Source organism: Aegilops tauschii, chromosome 1 (genome assembly GCF_002575655.3).
Source record: "Aegilops tauschii subsp. strangulata cultivar AL8/78 chromosome 1, Aet v6.0, whole genome shotgun sequence".
NCBI lineage: Eukaryota > Viridiplantae > Streptophyta > Magnoliopsida > Poales > Poaceae > Aegilops > Aegilops tauschii.
Genome location: NC_053035.3, coordinates 486,502,549 through 486,528,189, shown reverse-complemented (window position 1 = coordinate 486,528,189; position 25,641 = coordinate 486,502,549). Strand labels below are relative to the sequence as shown.

The window sequence follows — 25,641 nt, the reverse complement described above, 5'->3', positions numbered from 1 at the left end:
GCGCTCATCCAAAAGAAAGATCTCAACATGGTCGATTACTGTGACCATGTCAAGTCCCCAGGAGACCAGCTAACAACCACCGAAATCTCAATCACCGACGATGAGCTGATGATCCATCTTCTGGTAGGTCTTGATCAGTCGTATGAGGTCCCTCACCACCTCCATTAACCTGAAGGAAGGTGAGATCACACTGGATGATCGTTACTCTCATATGCTGGACTATAAGACCCTCCGGGAGACGTACGACACCAACTACCAAACCTTCGCTCGATGCGGGAATGACAGAAACAATTGTGGCCGCAGGCGCAACAAACGGTGGTCATGACGGCTAAGAACCAAGGAAGTGGCCACGAGAATTAAGGGGGCGAAGGGGCGCTCCTAACCAAGGGCGACGATAGTGCATGTGGTCTTGGCGTCATAAGGAATGCACCTCCCAACCCCAGTGGCCACTGCTTTGGCAGTAACTCCAACAATCGGGCAATGGAATGCCAAATCAGCGACAAGAATGGACCCCACGTACTAGTGCTACAAACAGTACAACGAGACTTACCAGGGGAAGATCCTCGCTTCGCCAACAACATCAACATCGATCATCAAACTTATGATTCGGCATGGTACGTAGATTTCGGAGCCACCGATCACATCACCAGGTAGATAGAAAAAAAGCTCAACACCCACGAGGTGTACAACTGCAAGGATCAAGTCCATGCGGCCACGGATCTGGCATGAAAATTTCCCACATTGGTACATACCATACTCATATGCCGAACGGCCAACCTCTTGCTTTACATAATGTTCTCCATGTCCCTCAAGCTCAAAAGAGCCTTCTCTCTGCACATTGTCTCGCTAGTGGTAACAATGCCTCAATTGAACTTTTTCCTAATTGATTTGTTGTCAAGGATCTAACTTCAAGGAAGGTTCTTGTTCGAGGGGGTAGTGAGGGTAGTCTCTATCCCATCTATGGCAGAAGCTCAAGTCATCGTAGGTAGGGATGAAAACGGAGCGAAAACGGACGGAGCTGAGTGCTACCATATTTGTTTTCATATTTTTTTGCAAAAGCGGAAATGAATACAGAAACTCCGGAAATGAATACGGAAACAGATACTACCGGAAACGGACACGGAGCAAATACAAAGTGTATACGGAAACAGAGTGGGCGTTGATCGGAACTTAAAAACCCCTTGAATCATAGAGAAATACACACAAAAACAAACAAATTTAATGAGTTGTTCACATGGCTATAAAATAATATAATTATGTTAGCAACTTAGCGTAGTATTGTAGTAGTACTGGACAATTACGTATAGGGTCAAGCTGAGTACATGTGTGGTAGTAGAAGTTGGGCCTCAGATTCACTCTACTAATTGTGTCATTATGTTCTCTTTGGTGGTTGGGCTACAAAGCAACCATAGGTCTATAGTAAAAACAGAAATTCCATATTCATGGAAACGAAAAGTTCCGTTTTCATGCATGTTCCACCGGAAAACACCGTTCCGTTTTTGTTTCCGTTTCCGCATTAAAAATTCAATTTCCACTTCCGTTTTGCAAATTTCCGTTTCCGTTTTCATATTTCCTCTCCGTTTCCATTCTCCGAAGAAACGGAAAGTTTCCGCTCCATTTTCATCCCTAATCGCAGGTCAGCCTTGTCTGCCTCTATCAAGCCAACTCACTCACGATGGCACCGTCGCCTGGGCCATCTGTCGTCCAGTCCATCACCGTTGACAACGTCTTGAGTTGTTTTGGTCCAAAAGATGTGTCTTCCTCGAGTACAGTCCAATTCACAAGGGGTATTAGTGCTTACATATGTCCTCTGGTCGGTCATCATCTGTTTGATGCACCAGAAAACCAAACCATCATCTCATCTATTTTCACACTAAACACCACGAAGGAAGGACAATGAGTGACACGCACGGCAACACTGTTAACCACCGATTAGTAAAAGAGTGAAATTTTAGCTTAGTTAATTATTGTTTGGTCGTAAAGCAAGTGACATGAACAAAATGGTTGGATTTTCCCTCACGAAGAACGCCCGTAATGATTGTATTTTTAACGGAACGAAAGCTTCAATTTTTTTGAAGGTTACCTTCAAGGTCATAAGCTAGATCCATATGTTATCGTTACTTCCCACAGAGGAGGAGCGGGCGCCCAGTCATTGGGTGAAAACGATGGGAGATGGTCACTCAAAATTTATTCAACCCATTTGGTTGATGGCTTAGTAGTAGGAATGTGATGCACAAGGCTCGTCATAAGCTAGATCCATATGTGATCGTTACATCCCAGGGAGGAGGAGTGGGCGCCCATGGTCATTGGGTGGAAACGATGGGAGATGGTCACTTAAAATTCATTCAACCGATTTGGTTGATGGCTTAGTAGTAGGAATTGTGATGCACAAGCCTCATTTTTATTTTTCTTTGCCCTTTTGGTAGCCATATGCTGCATTATATTTTTTGAATTCTACTGAACTGAGCTCAGATACTGAACTTTGTAACACTAATTAATTAATAATATGTCATGTGCATCACTCAATGCAATGGCCAAAGGATGTCCCCTGTATTTTTTTGAAATAGAAAAAAACACGAAAACACTTCACCTACACATTTTCTTCGATACCAATCCCTCTCCTCCTTTCTCAGAAAAAGAAAAAAACTCCTCTCCTCTGTCATATCAAATACCACACAAACTAACTAAGCAACTTACGAGCTGACATTTTTTTTAGCTAACTCACGTGCTGACTAACTAAGATCAAATCCAAATTCTTGCCACTCCGTATACCGTACCAGCCGGAACGAGAAAATGGTCCAAATTTCTCACCACATCTCCTCGCTGGCGATGGCCCCGACGTTGGACAGTGAGCCGATCGGCGAGAACTGCACAGCGTGTGCACAGTCGTACACAGGAGGCTAACTACTCTCACCGTTCCGAATTATTTGTTACAGAAATGAATGTATCTAGATGTATTTTAGTTCTTGATACATCCATTTCTACGATGAATAATTTGAAACGGAGGGAATAACATTTTAGGCCTGGGAGATGCCTGGGGGCTGAGGTCGCGGATCATGGGTTCATGGCGTCCTGGACAGTGAGAAGTCTCAAGTGAAGCGCCGAGACGTGGGGCTCGCGCAGCACCGCCATGAACGAGGCGCCGGCCAACTGCGGCGACGACGACCCCACCATCATGCACCAGCTCCCCGTGTTCTTCTTCCTCAGCAGCAGAGACTTCCACGTCCCGCCGCCCCCTGGTCGCTGCCGTTCTCATCGTCCTGAGTACGTAAATTGCAGGAAACCATAACTTTGGAGGCTAGGTTTACAGAAACACTATGCTGCATTTCTTCGACAGAAAACACCACATCTTATGTAATTTTTTTACAAAAAACATTGATTAGCGGATTTGGCTCGACTAAGCATGTTTATAACAGATTGGACCAGCTAGTTAGGCTGACGTGGCACCGTTTAACGTCTCACATGTAACGGCGACGTTGGCTAACATTATCATCATGTGTGGCCTTGTGGGGTCCACCTGTCATTGAAAGAAAAAAGAAAAAAAACCTAGTCAAGACAAAGTCCGACGTCCATGTCTGCTCTTCTGGGGCAGAGGCCACCGTCCACCATGGGAGAGGTAGAGGAGTAGGCGCTCGACCCGGTCCAGATGGAGCCAGTGCTCGGCCCCTGGATCAGCTGCCGGCGCTGGAGCTCGTCAACCCCCCGCCGCTGCACCAATTCATCCGGATCCAGTCGAGATCGGGGCATCCCCGCTGCCCCGCCTCACTGATGTTGCGCCTGTTGCTCGTCGCGCCGTGTCCGCTGCCTGTTGCTCCTGCTGCTCGCCGCCCCTGCTGCTCACTGTCGCCGCTCGTCGCGCCTGCTGCTGCTATTGCTGCCGAGCCGCCATGGACTCGTCCCGCCCCTGGCCAAGGCAGAGGCTGCCACCCGCCCCGCCCCCGGCCGAGGCAAAGATGCCCCGACCTGGCACCGTCGAGGGCGTGCATACCAGCTGCTCGATGAAATGCTAAAGGGAGGAGTGTTACACTGATAAACGGGACCATGTGCAGCAAAACGATTCAATGTAATGGTGTAAAAAATTTGTGCCACGTCAGCCTGATTGACGGGCGTCATCTGTCATAATCTCACTTAACAAAGAGAGATCCGCCGATCAGTGGATTTTGCAAAAGGATTACACAAGACGTGGTGTTTTCGACAAAAAAAAGGTAACGTAGTGTTTTTTGCAAACCTAGCCTTCAAAGTAATGGTTTTGTGGAATTTACTCCATCACCCCCGCCGCCGTTCATTGCCAAGCGAAGCCAGGCTCCCGCCAGCGGCCACCGCGAGGGGGTGGTGACAAGATCGGAGAAGACGAGAGGAGCAACAGGGACAGTGGAAAGGACAGAAAATTCTTGCCTGGGCTGGAGAACATGGTCGCCTTGTCCAGTTTTGTCCTCAGCCGAGAAAAAAAAAGAGCTAGATTTGTCCCTCTTGCCGTTCGAGGATGTCCAGCTGTTCAGAGAATATCGACGCCGTAATCGTGCCCACACACGGTTGCTTGCCGCTCCACTACAGTAGTGTCAGTACACTCTACACACCGAGGAAGAGCACTGTGTGACACACACGAGCACGCAAGTGATGATCATCCTGAAAATGAAAAAGCCCGGGTCAATTGATTTATTCTTCGCCTTCTTTCTCTTCTCTCTCTCTCTCTCCCAGTTGCCCTACATCCCACCCTCCACCGTCACCGGTCTAACACTCTCCCACCCACCCACGCGGGCGTCCCTGACACACACCGCCGAGCCACCCCGACCATCCCTCTAACCATCTTCATTTCTCCGACGCCGATGACACACCCATCAACCTGATCCGTCTCCATGAAAATTGACTGGAACGCACATGAAAACTAAGTTGCCCTAAGAAGGGCAGTCGCCATTTTTAACTTTTGATATAACACTAAGCATATACTATTCAACTTCATTGGAAAACATTAAGCATATATTGGCATATCAAGAATAGATGCTTTCGTAGTAGAAAGGTTATCTACATGTGTAGAAAACGACAATGCGATATTTTTCTCAGCTCCAATTTTTACATGAGGACATCTTTGTCGTGTCGCATCTTCATTGTCAAAAGCCACAGAAAGGACAAAAGGTTTCCTTCATAACTACTAGTGGAAGAATAATGGTTGTGTGCATCGCTCGACGATGTAAAGGCCGGGTTGCTCCCCTTTTCGAGAAAAATCTACTGAAGAATAAGCGGGGTCTAGCCGATGATTCACCGAGTCATGCCAAGGAAAGGACAGTGAATAATTTCTTATTGCAATCCGCATGAATGGTCAATGGGCACCGGTCTCGGTCCCTCCTCTCCCATTGAAGGTAAGAATTCCGACTAGCAACGTCTCTGAGCTCGACTGTCGTTGTGGGGAAGATTGCAAGTAATTAACCTTCATTTGAGGCTCTTTGACCGTTCGTCATGATGAAGGAATGTACAAAAGGATGGGTTATTATCTCCCTTTCCTGTTGTTGATGGTGAGACTTGAGGTTATGTGTGTAGGTGCCATATATGGAGCCGGGGAGCTCCTGCCTTGTTTTTCTAAAAAAATGTATACGTGCCATAACAATCGGTGGTAGGTCTCGCAAAAAAAAAATCGGTGGTAGGGAATTTTTCTCTCTCTTCTTCCCCTAGGAAACTCAGGTTTTTTTTAGGGGACGAAACTCAGGGCTTATTTTTTTGAGGCAAACGAAACTCAAGGATTTTTTTTTTGGAGAGAAAACGAAACTCAGGGATGCTATTTTGACTAAGAGAATTAGGCTAAAGTTGCTAGACAGGCTAGCCCAAAGCTTCCCAATACACAGCCCGAAGTTTCGATGGGCCGCTAAGGCCCACACACTACACAGCCAACCGCTTCCCTCCACACTCCTCCACGGTCCACGCCGCCGTCCACCACCACCGAGCGCAATGGCCAAGACCAGGTCGGCGGCTCCGCCCCGCCCCTCCGCCGCCGCCACCTCCACCGCCGCAGCCACCGCCAGGATCTCCTTCCGCTCCCGCAAGATCGTCAAGACTCCACCCTCCAAACCCCCTGCCGCGGCCGCTCTGCCGCCGCCGGCGCCGCCCGCTCCGGTGCTGCCCGCGCTGTCCGCCCCGGGCGAGCTCGCGGCCGCGCTGCGCCACCTCGCGGCGGCCGACCCGCTCCTCTCCGAGGTCATCGCCTCCACCGACGCGCCCGCCTTCACATCCACCCCCTCCCTCCCCGCCTTCCACTCCCTCGCGCGCTCCATCCTCTACCAGCAGCTCGCCACCTCCGCCGCCGCCGCCATCTACGCCCGCTTCCTCGCGCTCCTCCCCTCCGCCGCCGACGGCGCGGTGAGCCCCGCCGCCGTGCTCGCCCTCGCCGCCGCCGACCTCCGCGCCATCGGCGTCTCCGGCCGCAAGGCCGCCTACCTCCACGACCTGGCCGCCAGGTTCGCGGCCGGGGACCTCTCCGAGTCCTCCGTCGCCGCCATGGGCGAGGACGCGCTCCTCGCCCAGCTCACCAGGGTCAAGGGCATCGGCGAGTGGACCGTCCACATGTTCATGATCTTCTCGCTGCACCGCCCCGACGTGCTGCCGTCCGGCGACCTCGGCGTGCGCAAGGGCGTGCAGGAGCTGTACAAGCTCAAGGCGCTGCCCAAGCCGGAGGAGATGGCCGCGTTGTGCGAGCGCTGGCGCCCGTACCGGTCGGTCGGCGCCTGGTACATGTGGCGCCTCCTGGAGAGCAAGGGCGCCGCGGCGAAGAAGGCGAAGAAGGGCAATGCGAGCTCCTAGCTAGGTATGTGTCATCTATGGGTGATGCTAGTATGTATTTGTTGTGCTCAAGCTGTTAACTTTAGTAGATGGCAATGTGGCAGATGGTGCCTGGATTAATGAAGCATCATCGTGTGACATTGTGACTTGTGTGTCTTGCCTTGTTATCTTGATGGTTGTATCTTGATGTACTTGTCCTGCCTTGTTATCAATAAAATTTAGTTTCATCCTGTTCTGATACTTGTAGAGAAGAGGGGAATTTTTATGGCTGGAAATGGTATGGAATTGCGATATGTCCATGTCTGTGCACTGTAATCTTGTACTCCCTCCGTTCCTAAATATAATTCCTTTTAGATATTCCACTATACAGACTACATTCGGATGTATATAGACGCCTTTTAAACATAGGTTCACTCATTTTACTCCGTATGTAGTCTATAGTGAAATCTCTAAAAGGACTTATATTTAGGAACGGAGGGAGTATCATTGTTCTTTTTTTTTTTTGCGGGGGATCTTGTATCATTGTTCAGTCTTGATTTGATATATACAGCCTGTTGACACTTTCAATTTCTGGAATGATACTCGTTAAACTTGTTTTTTGACAGAATCATGATCATATCTTAGCCAATCTGCAGGACTGTTTGATTCTACCGTAATACTGCCCTAGATTCTATGATGCTTAACAGCGAATATTGGTGGGCTCAGATGTCGGTTATTCTGGCATTAGGTTCTTCCTGTGGTTCTTGAACAAAGTTTAGTGACGTCTTTTAGGAAAGTAGTGGTGACAAGGATTCTGTGTGCTTTCTGGACCTGTGGAGTCCAAACTGAACATGGTGGCCAGTTAAACCAGATATCGGGGGCGACAAAATGCTACAGGTACGACCTCTTACAAATAACACAAATACATGCGTTTACATGATGGTTTACTTGACGACTTGGTTCGAGGGGATACTGAACAACATGCAGTTCTTGAATCTAGATGATAATCTACAGTAACAGAGACTTAACCTTGGACATAACCTAATAATACTTTGTACACACAATATACAACTCCTTTTCTTCCTGCTATTCGAACCAAAGCTGAATTGCCTTGCATCTCCCTAGAACACCAGTCCACTCTTAAGAGATCTAGTTTGTACAACATAGAGACAGACTTGACCTTGGACATAACCTAAGAATATTTTGTACACACAATAGACAATACTCCATTCCTTCCTATTATTCTAACCAATGATTCCCTTGCTTCCTGCTAGAACATCAGTCCATTCTAGAGATCTAGTTTGTACAACTTTTTTCACTGTCCACTGGAGTTTACACTGCTTCATCCTGAAAACATGAAGACACTTCGCTGTAAGCTTATCTGAACTCTGAACACAAATACAGATACTCAAATAGTGTGGAGGCTTGTTCTTTCTTTCTTCTGTTTTGTTCTATGTAGGCATGAGGTTAGGTGAATGTGTGTGTAGATAGTGTGGAGCTGCACAAAATGTAGCAAGAATCTGTAAAAAGATAGTCCTGTATGGTACTAAGGCGTACTTATATTGATCTCACTGCAAACTGAAAGCACATGGAGATAAAGACTGCAAGATCCATCCTAGTTTTTGTTTTAGAAGTAGGGAGATTTTTCTGATAGTGTAGCTAGGATTAAACCACCGATGGAGTGGACCACAATCCTTTGGCTAAGTGCCCATGGATGGTTGCAATCAAGCAGTTTGGCTCATAGAGTTCATGGTGCCAGTCATCATGTATGCATGGTGGTAAACCTCTAAAGAAAAATGAAAATACATGAATACCCCTGCATGATATTCCTTGAGTTAAAACATCTATGGTAACAACATGGTCCCAGCAAGTAGACAAATACAGCAGTAATTGGTATGCTTACGCTCAATTGAAACTTGCTCCTAGAAACAGAGCATCTAATGTCTGTGCAGTTTTTGGTTGGGAATTATACCTTTTAGGTCCAGAAGCCCTGGGTCTTGTACTTGGGGAAGGGGATGCGTCCGTGCTCGATGTTCTTGACGTCGTCAACGAGGAACTGGAAGTGGCGGCGCACCTCCTCGGCGGACTTGGTGCCCCCCATGGCGCTGGCCACCTTCTCCCAGAGGTTGGGGGCGCCCACGCCGTAGTAGGCGAGCGCCTCCTCGAACATCTTGTTCTCCTTCTTGCTCCACTCTGAGTCCGAGCTCGGTGAGGACATCCTTGGAGCAGGTAAAGCTTCTCAGGTGGGATTCTACTGAGCTAATGCTTCCTGTATCTAGTATGTTGGCTCCTGGAAGTCCTTTGCTCTTGGAGAAGCTCTGGTGGTTTTGTTGGTGTCTCTGCTGCGAGGGCTGCTATTTATAGGCCCTGGGGGTGTGTCATGTCTCTCTCTGTGGGTTTGAACTTAGAAGGTGGCTGGGGAGATGACAACAAGGTTCTCACAAGTTTTTTGAGTTAAAGACATAGAAAGCCCGTGTTGTGCGTGATGAAAAATTTAAGTGGCATCACTTCACTGACAGTCTCCCTAAGTAATTAAGCCTTTTTGGCCCAAATGCGCACGAGGGCATTCCCGTCGCATGGCATCTGGAGTTGTATCCAACATTATACACATCATCTGGATATTATAGCTGTAGAAACTGGATGCGCGCCCTCTCAGGCCATTGCTTCCAGCTAAGTAAAAACTGCCAGCTAGATGGCCTTTGCTCCAAGTAGAGACCTGTGAAGCCTTTGGTGCTTGCTCACATGTCTCTCACTATGTTTGCAGTGTTCAGCTTTTAACTTCTTTACCAAGTTTCAATTTTTTTTTAACTTCTCCACCATGGCACGCATGGGTATGATTGCAGCTTTGTTGTGAGAAATTTTTGGCGTCGAATTTTTTGTTCCGTAACTAAATCCCTCATGGAAATCATGTGTCGATCGTTATATTTCCTTTTTGGTATTCAGTTTTGAAATATTTGACCACGTGTGCTTGCTACATGGTTCCAAGTTTAACATTTTGACAGAGTGCAAGCTGCTGTAGCAATTAGGCAGTGTGGATCAATGCATGCCACCTGTGTGCTCTGCTCACATCACCAAAGGAAGCATCCATCTCTGTATGCATGGCGATTTCTCGGCCGTGTGTGATGCTGACCTGGATTGGCAGAGTGCTCATCGTAAGGCATGCGTATCAGCCAATAGGCTGCAAGGCGCTCACGGGAGGAGGGGATACATGCTATTGATGCACAGGTGTGCATACCCAAAAACCTCTGATCTCGATGCTCATTTCCAGCATTTTTCTGAAACCCCTCTAATCCAATGCTACGTACCAAGCGTGCACCCTCAGTGCCTAGCGGGGTTAATTACAAATTCATCTAAAAAAGTAGTACTATACATATCTCCGCTGACTCTGGTTTTGCGTCTCCTCTCTAAAGATAGTAATATTTCCTCTAATGGATAAAACTCATGTTCAACCGCAAAAAAAAAAGGACTTTCAAAGCGTGAAGCATAGTGCAATTGTCTCAAAAAACAAATTAAGCATGCCTCTGAATCTTTCATTCCGTCGTCATCGATGATAGAGGAGTCCGGGGGGTTGCCCTCGTTCAAAAATGAATTTTGCTTGTCCATGCATTAGTGTAGGGAGCACCATGATTGATTCATCCATTTGGGAGAGAAAAAGATGCAGGGATGTGGTCTAAGAACCTCCATTCTTTACATGTCGTGCGATCTCCGCCACCCGGTCGACAAACAGATTCCAAAGAGACAATGAACACCCCCAGGCTCCAGGGACCGAAGGAATATATCTATCTTTTCCATTTCCAGTGGCGTTGGAAAGGGAATTGACAGAATGCCATCCAGCTGCTCCTTGCTTGCTGCATGCTCACAGAGTCCTGGGGTTTGCATCGGATGCACTGAACCGGGGGCGGCGGGCGCAATTTGCTTTTGATTCTTGGGGCGTGTGGACCGGTCCATCCATCCACCGGAGATCTATCCCCTCGAATCATATCTGTGTAAAACCAATAGCAAAGATGCAGGATTCCCCATCATATTTCGAACAATTGGAGCAAGGCTTTTCAGGAAGATGCTAGCTCATGTAAACTAGACTCATTGCATGTATTTCTGCGAGCATTTTCCTTTAAATTTCTGTTCTCGTACGGGACAAGTTTTGTCAGTTCAGTATTTTGACACGTTCATGCACGGGTTAATAACTTCCAAATAACAGAATCACAGTAGGTATGCATATATACATAAATGACATATCCATATAATTTTCAACATGATAGTATCTGATATAACCGGTGTTACAATTCGAGTATTGCTGTAATATCTGATTAATAAATCATCAAGCAACCAATGGAGCCAACACCTTTGTTTGGAACGCAAGTGTTGCTTACTGGCAGGCTAGGCTAGTTTGACCACACAGTGTTGTCTCTCTCGAGTGAAAAGGCAGATAGGTAGATAAAAGGAGAGGGCGCATCTCACTTTGTGCAAAATACGTTATCTTGCACACAAGAAGTAACTTTCTATCTACATGTATGTGTTTTTATTCTTGGAGAAAATTCATTCATGTGATGTTGAGGCTTGGGAATAGCCAGCCTGAATTTATACGAACGGTCAACTTGCCTCTGTCCATAACTTGATCCTTGTCTAGTACTACAAGCATCATCTTTTTCACAAAGTATATTAAGCTAAGGTAAGCAGAGTAAAGTCGGAATGCTTTTGGGCTCTGTCTGAACCATCATTAGTCGGTATATGGTATCTTGTTTGCCAGCTTCTTGAATGACTGATCCCTATCTGTCGTTGCCAAGTAGCCTGGATTGGATTCCGCACTGTGGCCATCACTGCATCATCGGCTAGCCAGATTCCAAATCTTTGAGCCTAAAGCTCTAGGATCTGGATTCTCTTCCCCGGTCAAGTTGCTGGAGGAGATTGGGACTCGGAATCCAGTCCAGGATGATCTATCTCTTTGGCGGGCGTCGTAATACTGGGGATTCAGCGAGCATTCTTTTTCCCTGAAAACGAAATAGTGACCTCCCGGCCTTCTCCTCTTCACATGGTACATGTGGCGCCTCCTAGGGAGCAAGGGCACCGCGGCGAAGAAGGAAAGGAATCGCAATGCGAGCTCATAGCTAGGTACTTGTCATCTATGTGTGATGGTGATGCTAGTATGTATTTGTTGTACTCAAGCTGTTAAATTTATATGTCAATGCGGCAGATGCTACCTGGATTAGTGAAGTGTCATTTTGTGACACTGTGACTTGTGTGTCTATGTGCACATTATGGTTGCTAACAAGGTTGTGTCTTGTTGTACTTGTCCTGTCTTGTAATCAATAAAGTTTAGTTTCATCCTGCTCTGATACTTTTAGAGAAGAGGGAAATTTCTGTGGTTGGAAACATGGAATCGCCATATGTCCATGTCTGTGCACTGTAATATTCTATCATTGTTCAGCCTTGACTTGATATACACAGCCTATTGAATTTGATTATAATCTACTTCCAATTTCCGGAATGATACTCTTTGTTCTTTTTTGATGGAATCATGATCGTATCTTAGCCAATCTGCAGGACTGTATTTGATTCTACCGTGATACCAGCCTCGATTTGGCGATGCTTAACAGAGAATTATTGGTGGGCTCAGATGTGGATTATTCTTGCATTAGGTTCTTCCTATGGTTCTTGAACAAAGTTTAGTGGCTTCTCTTTTAGGAAGGAGGAAGGTAGTGGTGACAAGGATTCTGTGTGCTTTCTGAACCTGTGGAGTCCAAAATTGAACATGGTGGCCAGCTAAACCAGATATTGGAGGCGACAAAATGCTACAGACACAACTTTTTACAAATAACACTAATACATGAGTTTACATGACAGCTTACTTGACGGCTTGATTTGACGGGATAATGAACAACACACAGATCATGAATGTAGACGAGAATCTACAACAACATAGAGCCAGACCTAACCTGCTTGGACATGACCTAACAATACTTTGTACACACAATAGACAATACTCATTTCCTTCCTGTTATTCTAACCAATGCTGGATTCCCTTGCTTCCTCCTAGAACAATAGTCCATTCTTACTTCTTAGAGATCTAGTAATTTGTACACCTTTGTTCACTGTCCACTGGAGCTTACACTGCTTCATCCTGAAAAGTTGAGAAAACACTTGCAGTGTAAGCTTATCTGCTCTGAAGACAAATACAGATACTCAAATATAAGATGCTTGTTCTATCCTTGTTTATTCTACTTAGGCATGAGGTTGGGTCTTTCGGAATGGAATGGGTTTATAGACAGTGTGGAGCTGCACAAGATTTAGCAAAAATCTATTAAAAAAAATAGCCTTGCAAGCTGAAAGTACGAGGGGGGAAAGACTGCAAGATCCATTCTAAGATTGTCTGATTGTTCTAAGATTAAACCACCGATGAATTGGGCCAGGGTGCCTTTAATTAAGCAGTTTTGGCTCATAGCTAGAGAGTTATAGTTCATGGTGCCAGTTGTCAACATGTCATGCATGCTTGGTGGTAACTGGTAAGTAACCTCTAAAGAAAAAGAAAAATACTTAAATACCCCTGCATGCTATGCCTTTGAAATTGAGTTCAAACATCTACTTTTCCCAGGAAGCAGACAAATACAGTAGTAACTGCTATGCTTATGACCCCACAAAAAAACTGCCATGCTTATGCTCAACTGAAAACTTGTTAGAAGCAACGCTATCCTATGTCTGTTTAGAATTGTACCTTTCAGGTCCAGAATCCTTGGGTCTTGTACTTGGGGTAGGGGATGCGGCCGTACTCGATGCTGTTGACGTCATCGATGAGGATCTGGAAGTGGCGGCGCACCTCCTCGGCGGACTTGGTGCCCCCCATGGCGCTGGCCACCTTCTCCCAGAGGTTGGGGGCGCCCTCGCCGTAGTAGGCCAGCGCCTCCTCAAACATCTTGTTCTCCTTCTTGCTCCACTCTGAGTCGGAGCTCGGCGAGGTGCTCCGAGACGATGACCCAGAAGACATCCTTTGGAGGAGGTAAAGCTTCCCTGGTGAGATTCTACTGAGCTAATTGCTAGCTTCTTCTATCTCTGATGTCTTGGAAAAGTTCTGGTGGTTTGGTTTGGTGTCACTCTTTGCTGCGGGGGCTGCTATTTGTAGGCGCTGGGGGTGTGTCATGTCTCTCTCTGTGGGTTAAAAGGTGGCTGGGGAGAGGACAACAAGGTTCTCGCAGGTCTTTCGAGCTAGGGATCAGACACGGGAAGGAAGCTTGTGGTGTGTGTGTTGAAAATTTTAAGTGACAGCCTGTTTGAGTAATTTAGCCTTTTGGGTCCGTCCAGATGCGCATCAGGGCAGCCATTCCCAATGCATGGCATCTGGAGTTGTATCCAACATTATACACATCATCTAGTCCAGATATTTTATAGCTGTAGAAATCAACTCTCGAGTTCGTCGTATCTGAATCTGAATACGTGATTCGGCTTGGTTTCATGCAGTTTGTTCATGATTCATGAAAAAACATGTTGATTAGATACTTATTTCTTCTGTGTTTTGCTAAGTTGTATGTCAAAGGGAAGTGATTTTTTTTTCCTGTGAGTGCATATTATGGGTCTAGCTAGCTGACCTGGGGTGGCTGGGTCTGGGCATTACGTCAGTGTCGGCATGCGTGGCACCATGGCCGCTGACAAGTGGCAATGGTGGTGTGACCTCTCCTCCAATGCTTGGATGCATTTGACAACTGTTCATCACTAGGCAAGTGCTCAGTTTCACAAGCGGAAAAAACGTAAGTGCTCTGGATGCATGCGCCTTCTCCAGCTCAGTTACTACACCAGCTAGCTAGCTGTAGCAGGCCTTGCTCCAAGTAGAAACCTGTGAAGCCTTTGGAGCCTTGCAAATCTTGCTTTCCTCTCCCCTCAAGTATAGTAGCAGGTCACATTGATCACATGCCTAGCTCTCACAAGGACTGCAGTGCTTAAACTTTCAACTTGGACTGGGCATGACAGCATGCAGCTTTGTTGTGAACATTTTTTTCATTATTGTCGAATTTTACGCCGCGTAACTAATTTCCTCATGAAAAATCACATGTTGATCCCTATATTTTCTTTTTCGTATTCAGTTTTGAAATACCTGACCACACGTATGCTTCTTGGTTCCAGAAACAGTTTTTTACACATGGCACCAGCTGTGGCCATTACGCAGCATGGATAGATGGATGCTGCGTGCTCTGCTCACATCACCAACGAAAGCATGCATCTGGATGCATGGCGATATCTCAGCTGTGTGTGTGTGCTGACATGGATCGGCAGAGAGCTCCTTTTAAGGCGTGCACATCGTCCAATAGGCTGCAAGGTGCCCATAGGAGAAGAGAGCTGTGCGCAGCCCAAAAACCTGTGATCTCTATTCTAATTTCCATTAGTTTTTGAAAAACCCTCTGATCGTATGCTACACAAGCATGTCATGCATGCATCCTCATAGCCTATCTGAGCTAACCACCATTTCACCTAAAAGTAGTTCTACCATGCCCCAGAAAACTCTGAATAAAAGCATGGATTAAGCATCTCTGAATCTTTTATTACATTATTATCAGTGATAGAGTATCCTCGGTTTTTGTAACAGAGATAGAGAAATCGTCTAAAGAAATATTTTTGCATTGTTCAGAAAGGCATCTCGGAATTCAGAGATAATGTTTTGCTTGTCCATGCATTAATTTAGGGAGCACCATGATTGATTCATCCATTCGAGAGAGAAAAGGCGGCAGGGATGTGGGCTAAGAGCCTCCGTTCTTTACATGCCATGCCATCTCCACCACCCGGTCGACGAACAGATTCCAAATAGACGATGAACACCCTCTGGGTCCGGGGACCGAAGGAATATATCTATCTCTATATGTGTATCTTTCCATCTCCAATGGCCTTGGAAAGGAATTGACAGAATGCAATCCTGCTCCTGGCTCCTTGCTCACGGAGTCCTGGGATTTGCATCGGATGCACTGGACCGGGGCGGCGGGCGCAACTTGCTTTGATTCTTGCGGGCGTGTGGACTGGTCCACCATCTGTCCATCGGAGATCTCCCCCCTGGAATCATATCTGCGTAAAAGCCATGGGAAAGATGCAGGATTCCCCATCATATTTCAAACAATCGGAGCAAAGCTGAAGATACTAGCTCATTTTAAACTAGATTTATTTCATGTATTTCTGCGAGCATTCTCCTTTAGATTTCCGTTCTTCTAAGGGACAGGTTTTGTCACTTCGGTACTGTGACGCGTTCATGCATGGGTTAACTTCCAAATAATGGCATCACAGTACGTATGCGTATATACATATACGACATATTCCTATATTATTAAACATGATCATATCTGATGTAACCGTTGTTACAATTTGAGTATTGCTGCAGTATCTGATTAATAAATCATCAAGCAAGCAATGTTGGGATTTCTAGCCGTACAGATGGAGCCAACACGTTTGTGTTTGCTCCCTGGCGGGCTAGGCTAGTTTGACCACACAGTGTTGTCTCCCTCGACTGAAAAGGCAGATGGATACATAAACGGTGAGGGGGCGTCTCATGCTGTGCAGAATACGTTATCTTGCACACAAGAACTAACTTTCTATCTACATGTATGTGTTTTTATTTTTGGAGAAAAATCATTTGTGTGATGTTGAGGCTTGGGAATAGCCAGCCTGAATTTATACGAACGGCCAGCTTGCTTCTCCCCGTAACTAGATCCTTGGCTAAACATCATCTCTTTCACAAAGTGTATTACTCCCTCCGATCCGTACTAAATCAGCCGCAATTAATATGGATCAGGGGGAGTACTAAAGTAAGCAGAGCAAAGTAGGAATGCTTTTGGGCTCTGTCTGAGCCATCGTTAGTTGGTATATGGTATCTTGTTTGCCAGCTGCTTGAATGACTGATCCCTATCTATCGTTGCCAAGTAGCCTGGATTGGATTCCGCCCTGTGGCCGTCACTGCATCATCAGCAGGCCAGATTCCAAATCTTTAAGCTTAAAAGCTCTGGGATCTGGATTCTCTCCCCCGGTCAAGTTGCTGGAGGAGATCAGGAATCGGAATCCAGTCCAGGGCGATCTATCTCTCTGGAGGGGGGGGGGTTCGCGTTGCTGGGGATTCAAAGCGAGCTTTCTTTTCCCCTGAAAAGGAAATGGTGACCGCCCGGCTTTCTCCTCTTCACAAGGTACATGTGGTGTGGTGCTTCCTGGAGAGCAAGGACGCCGCGGCAAAGAAGTGAAGGGCAATGCGAGCTCATAGCTAGGTACGTGTCATTAATGTGTGATGGTGATGCTAGTATGTATTGTTGTATTCAAGCTTTTAAATTTAGATGGCAATGTGTTCCCGTAAAAAAAATTAGATGACAATGTGGCAGATGCTGCCAAGATTAGTGAAGTATTCTGCGCAACCTTGTCACTTGTGTGTCTATGTGAACATTCTTGTTGCTAATATGGTTGTATCTTCATGTACTTGTCCTGCCTTGTTATCAACAGAATTTAATTTCATTCGCAAAAATAATAATATTAATTTCATCCTGTCCTGATACTTGTAGAGAAGAGGGAAATTTCTGTTGATGGAAATATATGGAACCCCTGTATGTCCATGTCCGTGCACCATGATCTTTATCATTGTTTCAGCCTTGACTTGATATATACAGCCTGCTGAGCTTGATTATACTCTACTTAATACTCGCAACTTCTTTTTGACAGAATCATGATTGTATCTTAGCCAATCTGCAGGACTCTTCTTGATTCTACCATAATACCAACCTCTATTCGAGGATGCTTAACAACGAATCTTGGCGGGCTCAGATGTAGATTATTCTGGCATTAGGTTCTTCCTATGGTTCTTGGACAAAGTTTAGTGGATTCTCTTTTAGGAAGGTAGTGGTGACAAGGATTCTGTGTGCTTTCTGAACCTGTGGAGTCCAAACTGAACATGGTGGCCAGCTAAACCAGATATTGTAGGCGACAAAATGCTACAGGTACGACTTCTTATAAATAACATGAATACATGATTTTTTTTATAAATACATGAATTTACATGACGGTTTACTTGACGACTTAGTTCGAGGGGATATTGAACGACACACAGTTCATGAATGTAGACGAGAATCTACAACAACATAGACAGACTTAACCTTGGACATAACCTAATCATACTTTGTACACACAATCGACAATACCACTTTCCTTCCTGTTATTCTAACCAATGCTGGATTGCTTTGCTTCCCCCCTAGAACAACAGTCCATCCTTGCTTCTTAGAGATCTAGTTTGTACAACTTTGTTCACTGTCCACTGGAGCTCTTACACTGCTTGGTCCTGAAAAGTTGAGAAAACATTTTCACTGTAAGCTTATCTGAACTCTAAACTTTTGTTTTGTTCTATGTAGGCGTGAGGTTAGGAAGATGCATCCAAGCTTTTGTTTTGGGAAGTAGGGAAATTGTCTAATTGTGCTAAGAGTAAACACCGATAAATTGGGCCAGGGTGGCTACAATTAAGCAGTTTGGCTCATAGAGAGTTGATGGTGCCAGTCGTCATGCATGCATGGTGATAAGTAACCTCTAAAGAAAAAGAAAAGTGCATACATATCCCTGCATGCTGCCTTCTGAGTTACAGTAGTAACTGCTATGCTTAATTATGCTCAACTGAAAATTTGTTAGAAGCAAAGCATCCTATGTCTGTTGAGAATTATACCTCTTACTAGGTCCAGAATCCTTGGGTCTTGTACTTGGGGAAGGGGATGCGACCGTGCTCGATGTTGTTGACGTCGTCAACGAGGAACTGGAAGTGGCGGCGCACCTCCTCGGTGGACTTGGTGCCCCCCATGGCGCTGGTCACCTTCTCGCAGAGGTTGGGGGCGCCCACACCGTAGTAGGCCAGCGCCTCCTCGAACATCTTGTTCTCCTTCTTGCTCCACTTCGAGTCCGAGCTCGGCGAGTCGCTCCGAGACGACGACCCAGAAGACATCTTCAGGTGAGATGTAATGCTCTACTCGAACTAACGCTGGCTTTCTTGTGTCTGGTGTGCTGGGGTGGGGGCTCCTGGAAGTCCTTTGCTCTTGGAGAAGCTCTGGTGGTGTGGTTTGGTTTGGTGTCTTTCTTTGCTGCCGGGGCTGGTATTTATAGGCCCTGGGGGTGTCATGTCTCTCTCTGTGGAGAGGACAACAAGGTGGTTCTCGCAGGTTTTCTGAGCTAGAGACATAGTAGAAAGCCTGTGTTTGTGTTGTGTGTGATGAAAAATTTAAGTGTCATCACTTCACTGACAGCCTCCCTAAGTAATTACCTTTTGGGGCCAGGTGCGCATGAGGGCATTCCCGACGCATGACGTCTGGACTCTGGAGTTGTATCCAACATTATACACATCTTCCAAATATCATAGCTGTAGAAACTGGATATGCACCTGCGCGCCCTCTCAGGCCATTGCTTCCAGCCTAGTAAAAATTACCAGCGTGGTGCCTTTGGTGCTTTGCACGATGGCCGCTTTGATGCTAGAAATTTTCAGCGTCGAATTTTCTGTTCCGTAACTAAATCCCTCGCGAAAATCATGCGTTGATCGCTGTATTTCCTTTTTGGTATTCAGTTTTGAAATACCTGACCATGTTTACTTGCTACGTGGTTCCAAATTTGACATTTTGACACAGAGTGCTCGCTGCTGTAGCAATTAAGCAGTGTGGATCGATGCATGCCGCCTGCACCAACGGAAGCATCTCATCCACTACCGGAATCGCACCCTATGGGCCGTCGGCATACCCCTGACTAGCCGTCGGGACAGGCCTATGCCGACGGCCCCCGTCGGTATAGGGCCGTCGGCGTAGCCAGGATGCCCGTCGGCATAGAAAGGCCGTCGGCATAGCCCCTATCCCGACGGTGGCCGTACATCTATGCCGACGGCCCTGACCGTCGGCAACGTCATCGCCTAACGACGGCCGCCGTCAAGTGTTGACCAATGGTTTCTCACCACGTGGCGAGAAGCCGTTCACTACAGGAATCAGCTAATTTGCCATCTGCCAGCTTTTTGCCGTCTGCTAGCTGACGGCAAAGAAGCTCTTTGCCATCAGCTACCCAGAAGCTGACGGCAAAGAAATGGCAGACGGCAAAGAAGCTCTTTGCCATCTGCGGGCTCTTTGCCGTCCGCCAGCGGACGGCAAAGAAAGATTCTTTGCCGTCCGCTGGCAGACGGCAAAGAGAGAGGTGGCCCCCACCCCCCGCCCGTTTGGAAAAAACTTAACGCCCCACCTCTTTGCCGTCTGCCAGCAGATGGCAAAGAGGCAAAAGGGCGGACGACAAATAGTGGCAGACGGCAAAGAGGAGACTACCTAACGGCCCGTACCCCCCCGCCCGTTACTCTCTGTTCTCTCCCTCTCTCTCCTCGCCGACGCGCACTACATCCCACCACACCGCCGCCGCCGCCGCCCCCAGCACTCGCCGCCGCCCGGCGCCCCGGCCCCACCGCCCCGGGGCCCCGCCGCCCCACCGCCCCGTCGCCCCCCCGCCCCGGGGCCCCGTCGCCCCGGCCCCCCGGCGCCCCGGCGCCCCGGCCCCCCCGCGCCCCACCGCCCCGGGCCCGGCGCCGTCGCCCCAGGCCGCACCGCACCTCTCCTCCACCGGCCACCTCCTCCACCGCCCCGCCCCCCTCTCCACCGGCGACCTCCTCCACCGGCCCTGCCTCAGGTGAGCTCTACCCCCTTTTTTTTTCCTTTTTTTCTTTTTTTTTAGTTTTAGGTTTAGTTTTAGTTTAGTTTTAGGTCCGCAAACAACACACTAAAAAAAGTTCGTATATAAAGTCTAGTTCGTACATAAATACTAAAAAAACTACTCGGCGTCGCTATCGAGGTCAATCACGGCCGGGCCGTTGCCGCCGTCATCGTCGCTGCTGGACCGGTTCGCGACGTCGTCCCAGTCGACCGGGACGTCGTCCGAATCCTCTTCCTCCTCCGCCGCCGGCGCCTGCTGCCACTCCTGCTGCCACCTCGGCGGCGCCATCGCCGCTTGCTGCGCCGCCATCGCCGCCTGCCGCGCCGCCATCGCCGCCTGCCGCGCCGCCATCGCCGCCTGCCGCGCCGCCTGCCGCGCCGCCTCCTCCCGGGCCTCCAGCGCCGCCGCCGCGGCGGCCTCCTCCGCTGACTGCGCCAGGATCGCGAGGAGCCCGGGCGTGTCCTCCGGGTCGCCGTCCTGCTGGAGCGCCGCCTGCTCCGGCGGGATCACAACGTCGGCCGGGGCTGCTGGGGCGGGGGTGGGAGCGGGTATGCACCCGCGCGGCTGGGAGGGCCCGGCTCCACCAGAGAGATCACCGACAGGGAGCCCTCGGGCGGCGCGCTTGAAGGCGCCGATGACGTCGTCGAACCGCTTGCCCTTCCAAAAATGGCGGCGGCCCTTCCGGTTGTAGCGTCCCCCGGGGTGCGCGCGAAGCTCTGCCTTGGTCGCCGGTACGCCCTGCGTGGGAAATCCGTCCGCGGAGATCCTCCACGGCCGCGGCACCTTCGCCGGCGGCGGCACATAGAGGCAGAACCGAGCGAGGTCCTCCGTCTGCCCCAACGTGAGGCTCGACGGCCAGTGGCCGCCCGGTGCCGCGCCGTCGAAGTCCGAGTCACTGGACGCCATCCCGCGAAGAGAACGCGCGTGTGAAGAGGGGGAGGAGGGATGGACGGGCGGTGTGACCAAACTCGCCGCGCAGGGCGGGTTTTATAGCGCCGGGAATTAATGCGGCGCGCGGAAGACGAGATGGCGGCGTGCGGAAGACGAGATGGCGGCGTTGACCGCGAGGCATCGGGGCACGCGGGGCAGGCGAGGCGGCAGCCGGCAGCGCGGCAGCGGGAAGCGGGGGGCAGGAGGCGTCGGGGCACGCGGGGCAGGCGAGGCGGCAGCGGGCAGCGGGGGGCAGGCGGCAGCGCCTCAGCGGGGGCGGCCGACGCGACGCGACGCGGCGGCCGAGGCGGAAGTGGCGCCGCAAGCCGAGGCGGAAGCGGGGGCGGCCAATGCGGCGGGCGAGGCGGAAGCGGGCGAGGCGGAAGCGGACGGCAAAGGCACTAGAAAGTTTGCCGTCCGCGGTGGACGGCAAAGGCCTGCCGTTAGCCACTTAACGGACTGAGAGCACAATTATTGCCGTCTGCTCTCTTTGCCGTCCGCGGCAGACGGCAAAGGGCCTTTGCCGTCAGCCGTCAGGAAGCAGACGGCAAAGCAGCTGTTTACCGTAGCCTACTTTGCCGGAGCCTTTTGCCGTCCGCGGCTGACGGCAAAGGCCTTTGCCATCCGCCGTTCATGCCTTTGCCGTCCGCCATGGCAGACGGCAAAATAGCTGATTCCTGTAGTGGTTGCTCCTGGGGCAGGTCTATGTCGACGGCCTAGCCGTCGGCTTAGTTTGAAACTATGCCGACGGCTAGGCCGTCCTAGCCGTCGGCATAGACATGCCACGTGTCAGAAACTGGGCGCTCCTGTGGCAAGTCTATGCCGACGGCCTAGTTTCAAACTAAGCCGACGGCTAGGCCGTCGGCATAGACCTGCCACGTGTCGGCCACTAGGAGCTCACGCCAAGCCTATGCCGACGGCCAGGCCGTCGGCATAGTTTCTGTCCAGTTTTTTTTTCTGTTTCTTTTCAGCTCAATTCATTTGAATATACACAGCATATATAAGAACAGCATATATAAGAAGCAGCATCACGTAACAATAAGGAGCAGCATCACACAACAAATTCATCATCACACATCATAAGAAGCATCGCAAAGCATAAACATATAAGTATCATCACCACCAAACATATAAGAATCTCACAAACAACAATAAGATAAGAAACATCACAAGCATATAAGTATCCTAGCATCGAGAACCGCCACAATGTGACCCAAAGGCTTAAGCGCCAGGACGTCGAGCACCGCGGAGGTCGTCACCGCCAAGACCGCCGAAGCCCAGGTCGTCACTGCTAGCGGCAGCGGTACCGCCAAGACCGCCTCTGCCTCCGTGGATCGGAGTGGTCGGGCTCCGTGACTCGGGAGTGCTGCGAAGACCACCGCCAACGGTTGATGCACCGGTTCCCTGGATGTTGAAAAGACATATTAACGGGATATATGACTGTGTTGAAAGGCATGATATGCTTTGAGTGAATAGATTGGGGATGAACTAACCGGCGAGGGGCCAGCGTTCTGTGCCACAAACTCCTCAAAGGTCAGCAACGTTGGTTGTGCTGGAGGACCCTCTGCTGATGGCCATTGAGGACACCTGCCGGCCGCCATTTCCTGAAAAGCGTGCTGCATCTGGCGATCCCTCTGCTGATGGTATGCATGAAGGCGGTCGTGCCACGCCATGGTCTCCTAGCGTGTGTACTCCATGTAGGCCTACAGTATGACATGATGAAACTCATAAAACTACTAAATGTGGAAAATAAAGTGAGCAATGAAGATAAAAGGGAAAATACTTACAGTTTGCTGCTCCTGAAAGAGGGACTGTGACGGTGCACTGCTCATGGGCGTGCTCGTGCGCTGGCTTAGGGTCGGGTCGATCCGACGGAGCTGTGTGTAGGAGATAGTAGGAGTGATCACAGCATCGAGAATCGCCTCCCGACCGTGCTCCTTCGGCCCCATGCCTACCACCACCCTTTCGTCCAGATCCGCCGCAATGGGGTCAGGTGTGTCAGGATGTAACGCCAGATACCCATCGGAGTAGGCCTTCTTCCTATGCGCGGTCTTCTTGCCGTAGTACTTGGGCTCGCCAGGCTTGGGGTCCTTCCGCGTATGGGCGATCTCCCACGCCTGCATGTGTGAGAGCGGCCGCTTTAGTTTCTCCTCCTGCACCACCAAACAGAGGTTAGTCATACATAAGAAAGTGATGGTAAATAGAAGAAGAAGAATGTTTAATGGGGTTAGTCATACATTAACTGCCTTGTGGAGATAGTGGTTTCGGTTTCCCTGAGCATGTACTCCCTCCTTCCCTCGGTTAGCCTTGTTTTTGACTCTCATAGCCGCCCAGGCTCCAGCCTCATCACACCAAAGATCCACCAATGCCGCCCAGGACTCGTCTTTTCCATAACACCAATTTGGTAACACCTACATAATGAAAGCATAATGGCATGTCAACACAAAACGGTGAAATGTACCACAAGGTAATGAAAGCATAATGAAAAATCTTTTATACTTACCTTCAAGAACTCGTCCCTCTCCAAGGTAATGCCCATCCTCCGCGCGTCTTCCTTGGTCATCTTCACACCAAGATAGTCGTGGTGGTATGTCGAGATGGCCACATAGCGCACCTCGTACTGCATCTGGCGGGCCCTCTTCTTGCATTGGCGCAGCACGATCTGGTCCGCTCTGGCCCTGTGCTCCGGGAGAACTCGATAGAATTTCTACAATCATGCACGAAACAAGAATGGAAGAAGCCATGAGTTAAATCATTCATGAAACTAGAATGGACTTGTGCTTCTGAAGAGAACTCACCCAGAAAGTGGTGATCACGGCCTTGGCATGGGTCCCATGGTCTGCATGGAGGGCCGCTTCCCAATGCTCCCATCTCGTGGCCAAGACCCGATGGTTCAGGTGCCTGACTGGATCCGGACAGTACAACCCCGGCCAGTGTAACTTCAGCAAGACGGTGATGAGGCCGTTGGGAATACGGACCCCTTTAGAATATATCCAGTTGCTGAAAAAGAATGAACTATTAGCATGTGACAAGCAAAATAAATAACAACCGGAATGAGCATGTGACAAGCAAAATAATGAAATTATTATAAAGTCGCACTTACTCTTTCCCCGTGGGCTCAATGAGCTACTTCTGCTCCTCAGTAGCAGGAACCTGCTTTGGTAGCTTTGCGTTACCATGCAGCCACCCCATGTTGTCAACCCCCTCCCCGCCACCACCATCATCCCCGCCACCACCCTCCTCCTCGCCTGCCTCCCCCTCCCCAACCTCCTCCTCATCCTCCTCCTCCTCGTCCTCCTCCTCCACCTCCTCCTCGGCCCCATCCCGAACCTCCTCCTCCTCGCCTGCCTCGTCGTCCTCCTCCTCCTCACCAGAGGAGGGTACCTCACTAGAGGATGGCCTCGAAGACAACACCCCTAAGTCGGTGAGGGTGCGCTCTTTCTGGCCACGACCCCCTGTAGTGGCTCTCCCCCCCACCTCGCCCTCTAGGGGCTCTCCCCCCGCCCCCTCCTCCTCTAGGGGCACCTCTCCCTCGACCTCCCTGTGAGGAGTCATCGTCAAGTAGCCGGGGGGGGGGGGGAGGATTACGTGCTCGACCACTCCGACTAGGCAGGCCGACGACCTTGCATAGGAAACCCACGCCGTCAGCCTTCCCCTTGCCCATGTTCCACGAACCTGCATTGAAAAGAGAATAAGCAATTAGTAAATTAATGAAATGAAGGAAAAGGCATGATAATAAACACATTAATAAAAATGCATATTCCTAAACTATAGAAAAAAGACTTGACACGTACATCTGCTAGAAACCATATGAATCATCACTGTTGTAACCTCTTTCTCGGTCCGTCTCATCATCACTATCAATCATATCATCTTCGTTGTCTGACGGAGGTGGAGGCTCTTCCTCGTCGTCAGCGTCTTCGTTTAACTTTTCTAGCATAAGTATGTCATTTTCATTGACAATGGTCTCACCATCATTCCGTGCATCGTCGTCGTTTGGATCCACATCATCATCACCCAATGGTCTAGCGTCATCGTTTCTAACCACATCATCATCATCAGGTTGCTCTTGATAGAACACTCCCTCGTATGTCATGGGGTTAATGTTGTAGTAATCGTCTTCATTCGGGTTCAGTAGCTTACCATGTGGCGACACCTTGAACACAACTTCCCAACCCTTTAGGTACTCTTTCTGGCATGGGTAAGGCAGATAATATACTTGTGTAGCTTGGGTAGCTGCAATGAAGAGATCGGCTCCGGCATAGACGGTTGATGGTTTAAATTCGACCAAACCAATGGAAGGCGTAT

General features: G+C 49.1%; 5 protein-coding genes across 5 annotated transcripts; 1 reads left to right on the top strand and 4 right to left on the bottom strand.

Moving 5' to 3' along the window:
• The first annotated feature begins 5,873 nt into the window (after positions 1-5,873).
• LOC109761981 (alkylbase DNA glycosidase-like protein mag2) lies at positions 5,874-7,003 on the top strand. Its single transcript, XM_020320789.4, has one exon. The coding sequence runs from the start codon at positions 5,941-5,943 to the stop codon at positions 6,787-6,789; it is 849 nt and encodes a 282-aa protein (XP_020176378.1). The 5' UTR covers positions 5,874-5,940; the 3' UTR covers positions 6,790-7,003.
• Positions 7,004-7,640: 637 nt separating this feature from the next.
• On the bottom strand, positions 7,641-9,325 carry LOC109761982 (protein RADIALIS-like 3). Its single transcript, XM_073506492.1, has 3 exons — positions 9,307-9,325; positions 8,720-8,985; positions 7,641-8,094 (listed from the first exon to the last, which is right to left on the bottom strand). The coding sequence occupies exons 1-2, from the start codon at positions 9,323-9,325 to the stop codon at positions 8,723-8,725; spliced, it is 282 nt and encodes a 93-aa protein (XP_073362593.1). The 3' UTR covers positions 7,641-8,094; positions 8,720-8,722.
• Positions 9,326-12,537: 3,212 nt separating this feature from the next.
• Positions 12,538-13,836, bottom strand: LOC109761966 (protein RADIALIS-like 3). Its single transcript, XM_020320774.4, has 2 exons — positions 13,457-13,836; positions 12,538-12,865 (listed from the first exon to the last, which is right to left on the bottom strand). The coding sequence occupies exon 1, from the start codon at positions 13,724-13,726 to the stop codon at positions 13,460-13,462; it is 267 nt and encodes an 88-aa protein (XP_020176363.1). The 5' UTR covers positions 13,727-13,836; the 3' UTR covers positions 12,538-12,865; positions 13,457-13,459.
• A 3,834-nt stretch (positions 13,837-17,670) lies between these two features.
• On the bottom strand, positions 17,671-18,785 carry LOC141026163 (protein RADIALIS-like 3). The gene is made up of 2 exons (XM_073502146.1): positions 18,404-18,785; positions 17,671-18,028 (listed from the first exon to the last, which is right to left on the bottom strand). Exon 1 carries the CDS (start codon positions 18,674-18,676, stop codon positions 18,410-18,412), a length of 267 nt encoding a protein of 88 aa, XP_073358247.1. The 5' UTR covers positions 18,677-18,785; the 3' UTR covers positions 17,671-18,028; positions 18,404-18,409.
• Positions 18,786-22,624: 3,839 nt separating this feature from the next.
• LOC141039176 (uncharacterized) lies at positions 22,625-23,959 on the bottom strand. Its single transcript, XM_073506491.1, has 4 exons — positions 23,837-23,959; positions 23,571-23,744; positions 23,264-23,450; positions 22,625-22,737 (listed from the first exon to the last, which is right to left on the bottom strand). Exons 1-4 carry the CDS (start codon positions 23,957-23,959, stop codon positions 22,625-22,627), a joined length of 597 nt encoding a protein of 198 aa, XP_073362592.1.
• Between the last annotated feature and the right edge of the window lie 1,682 nt (positions 23,960-25,641).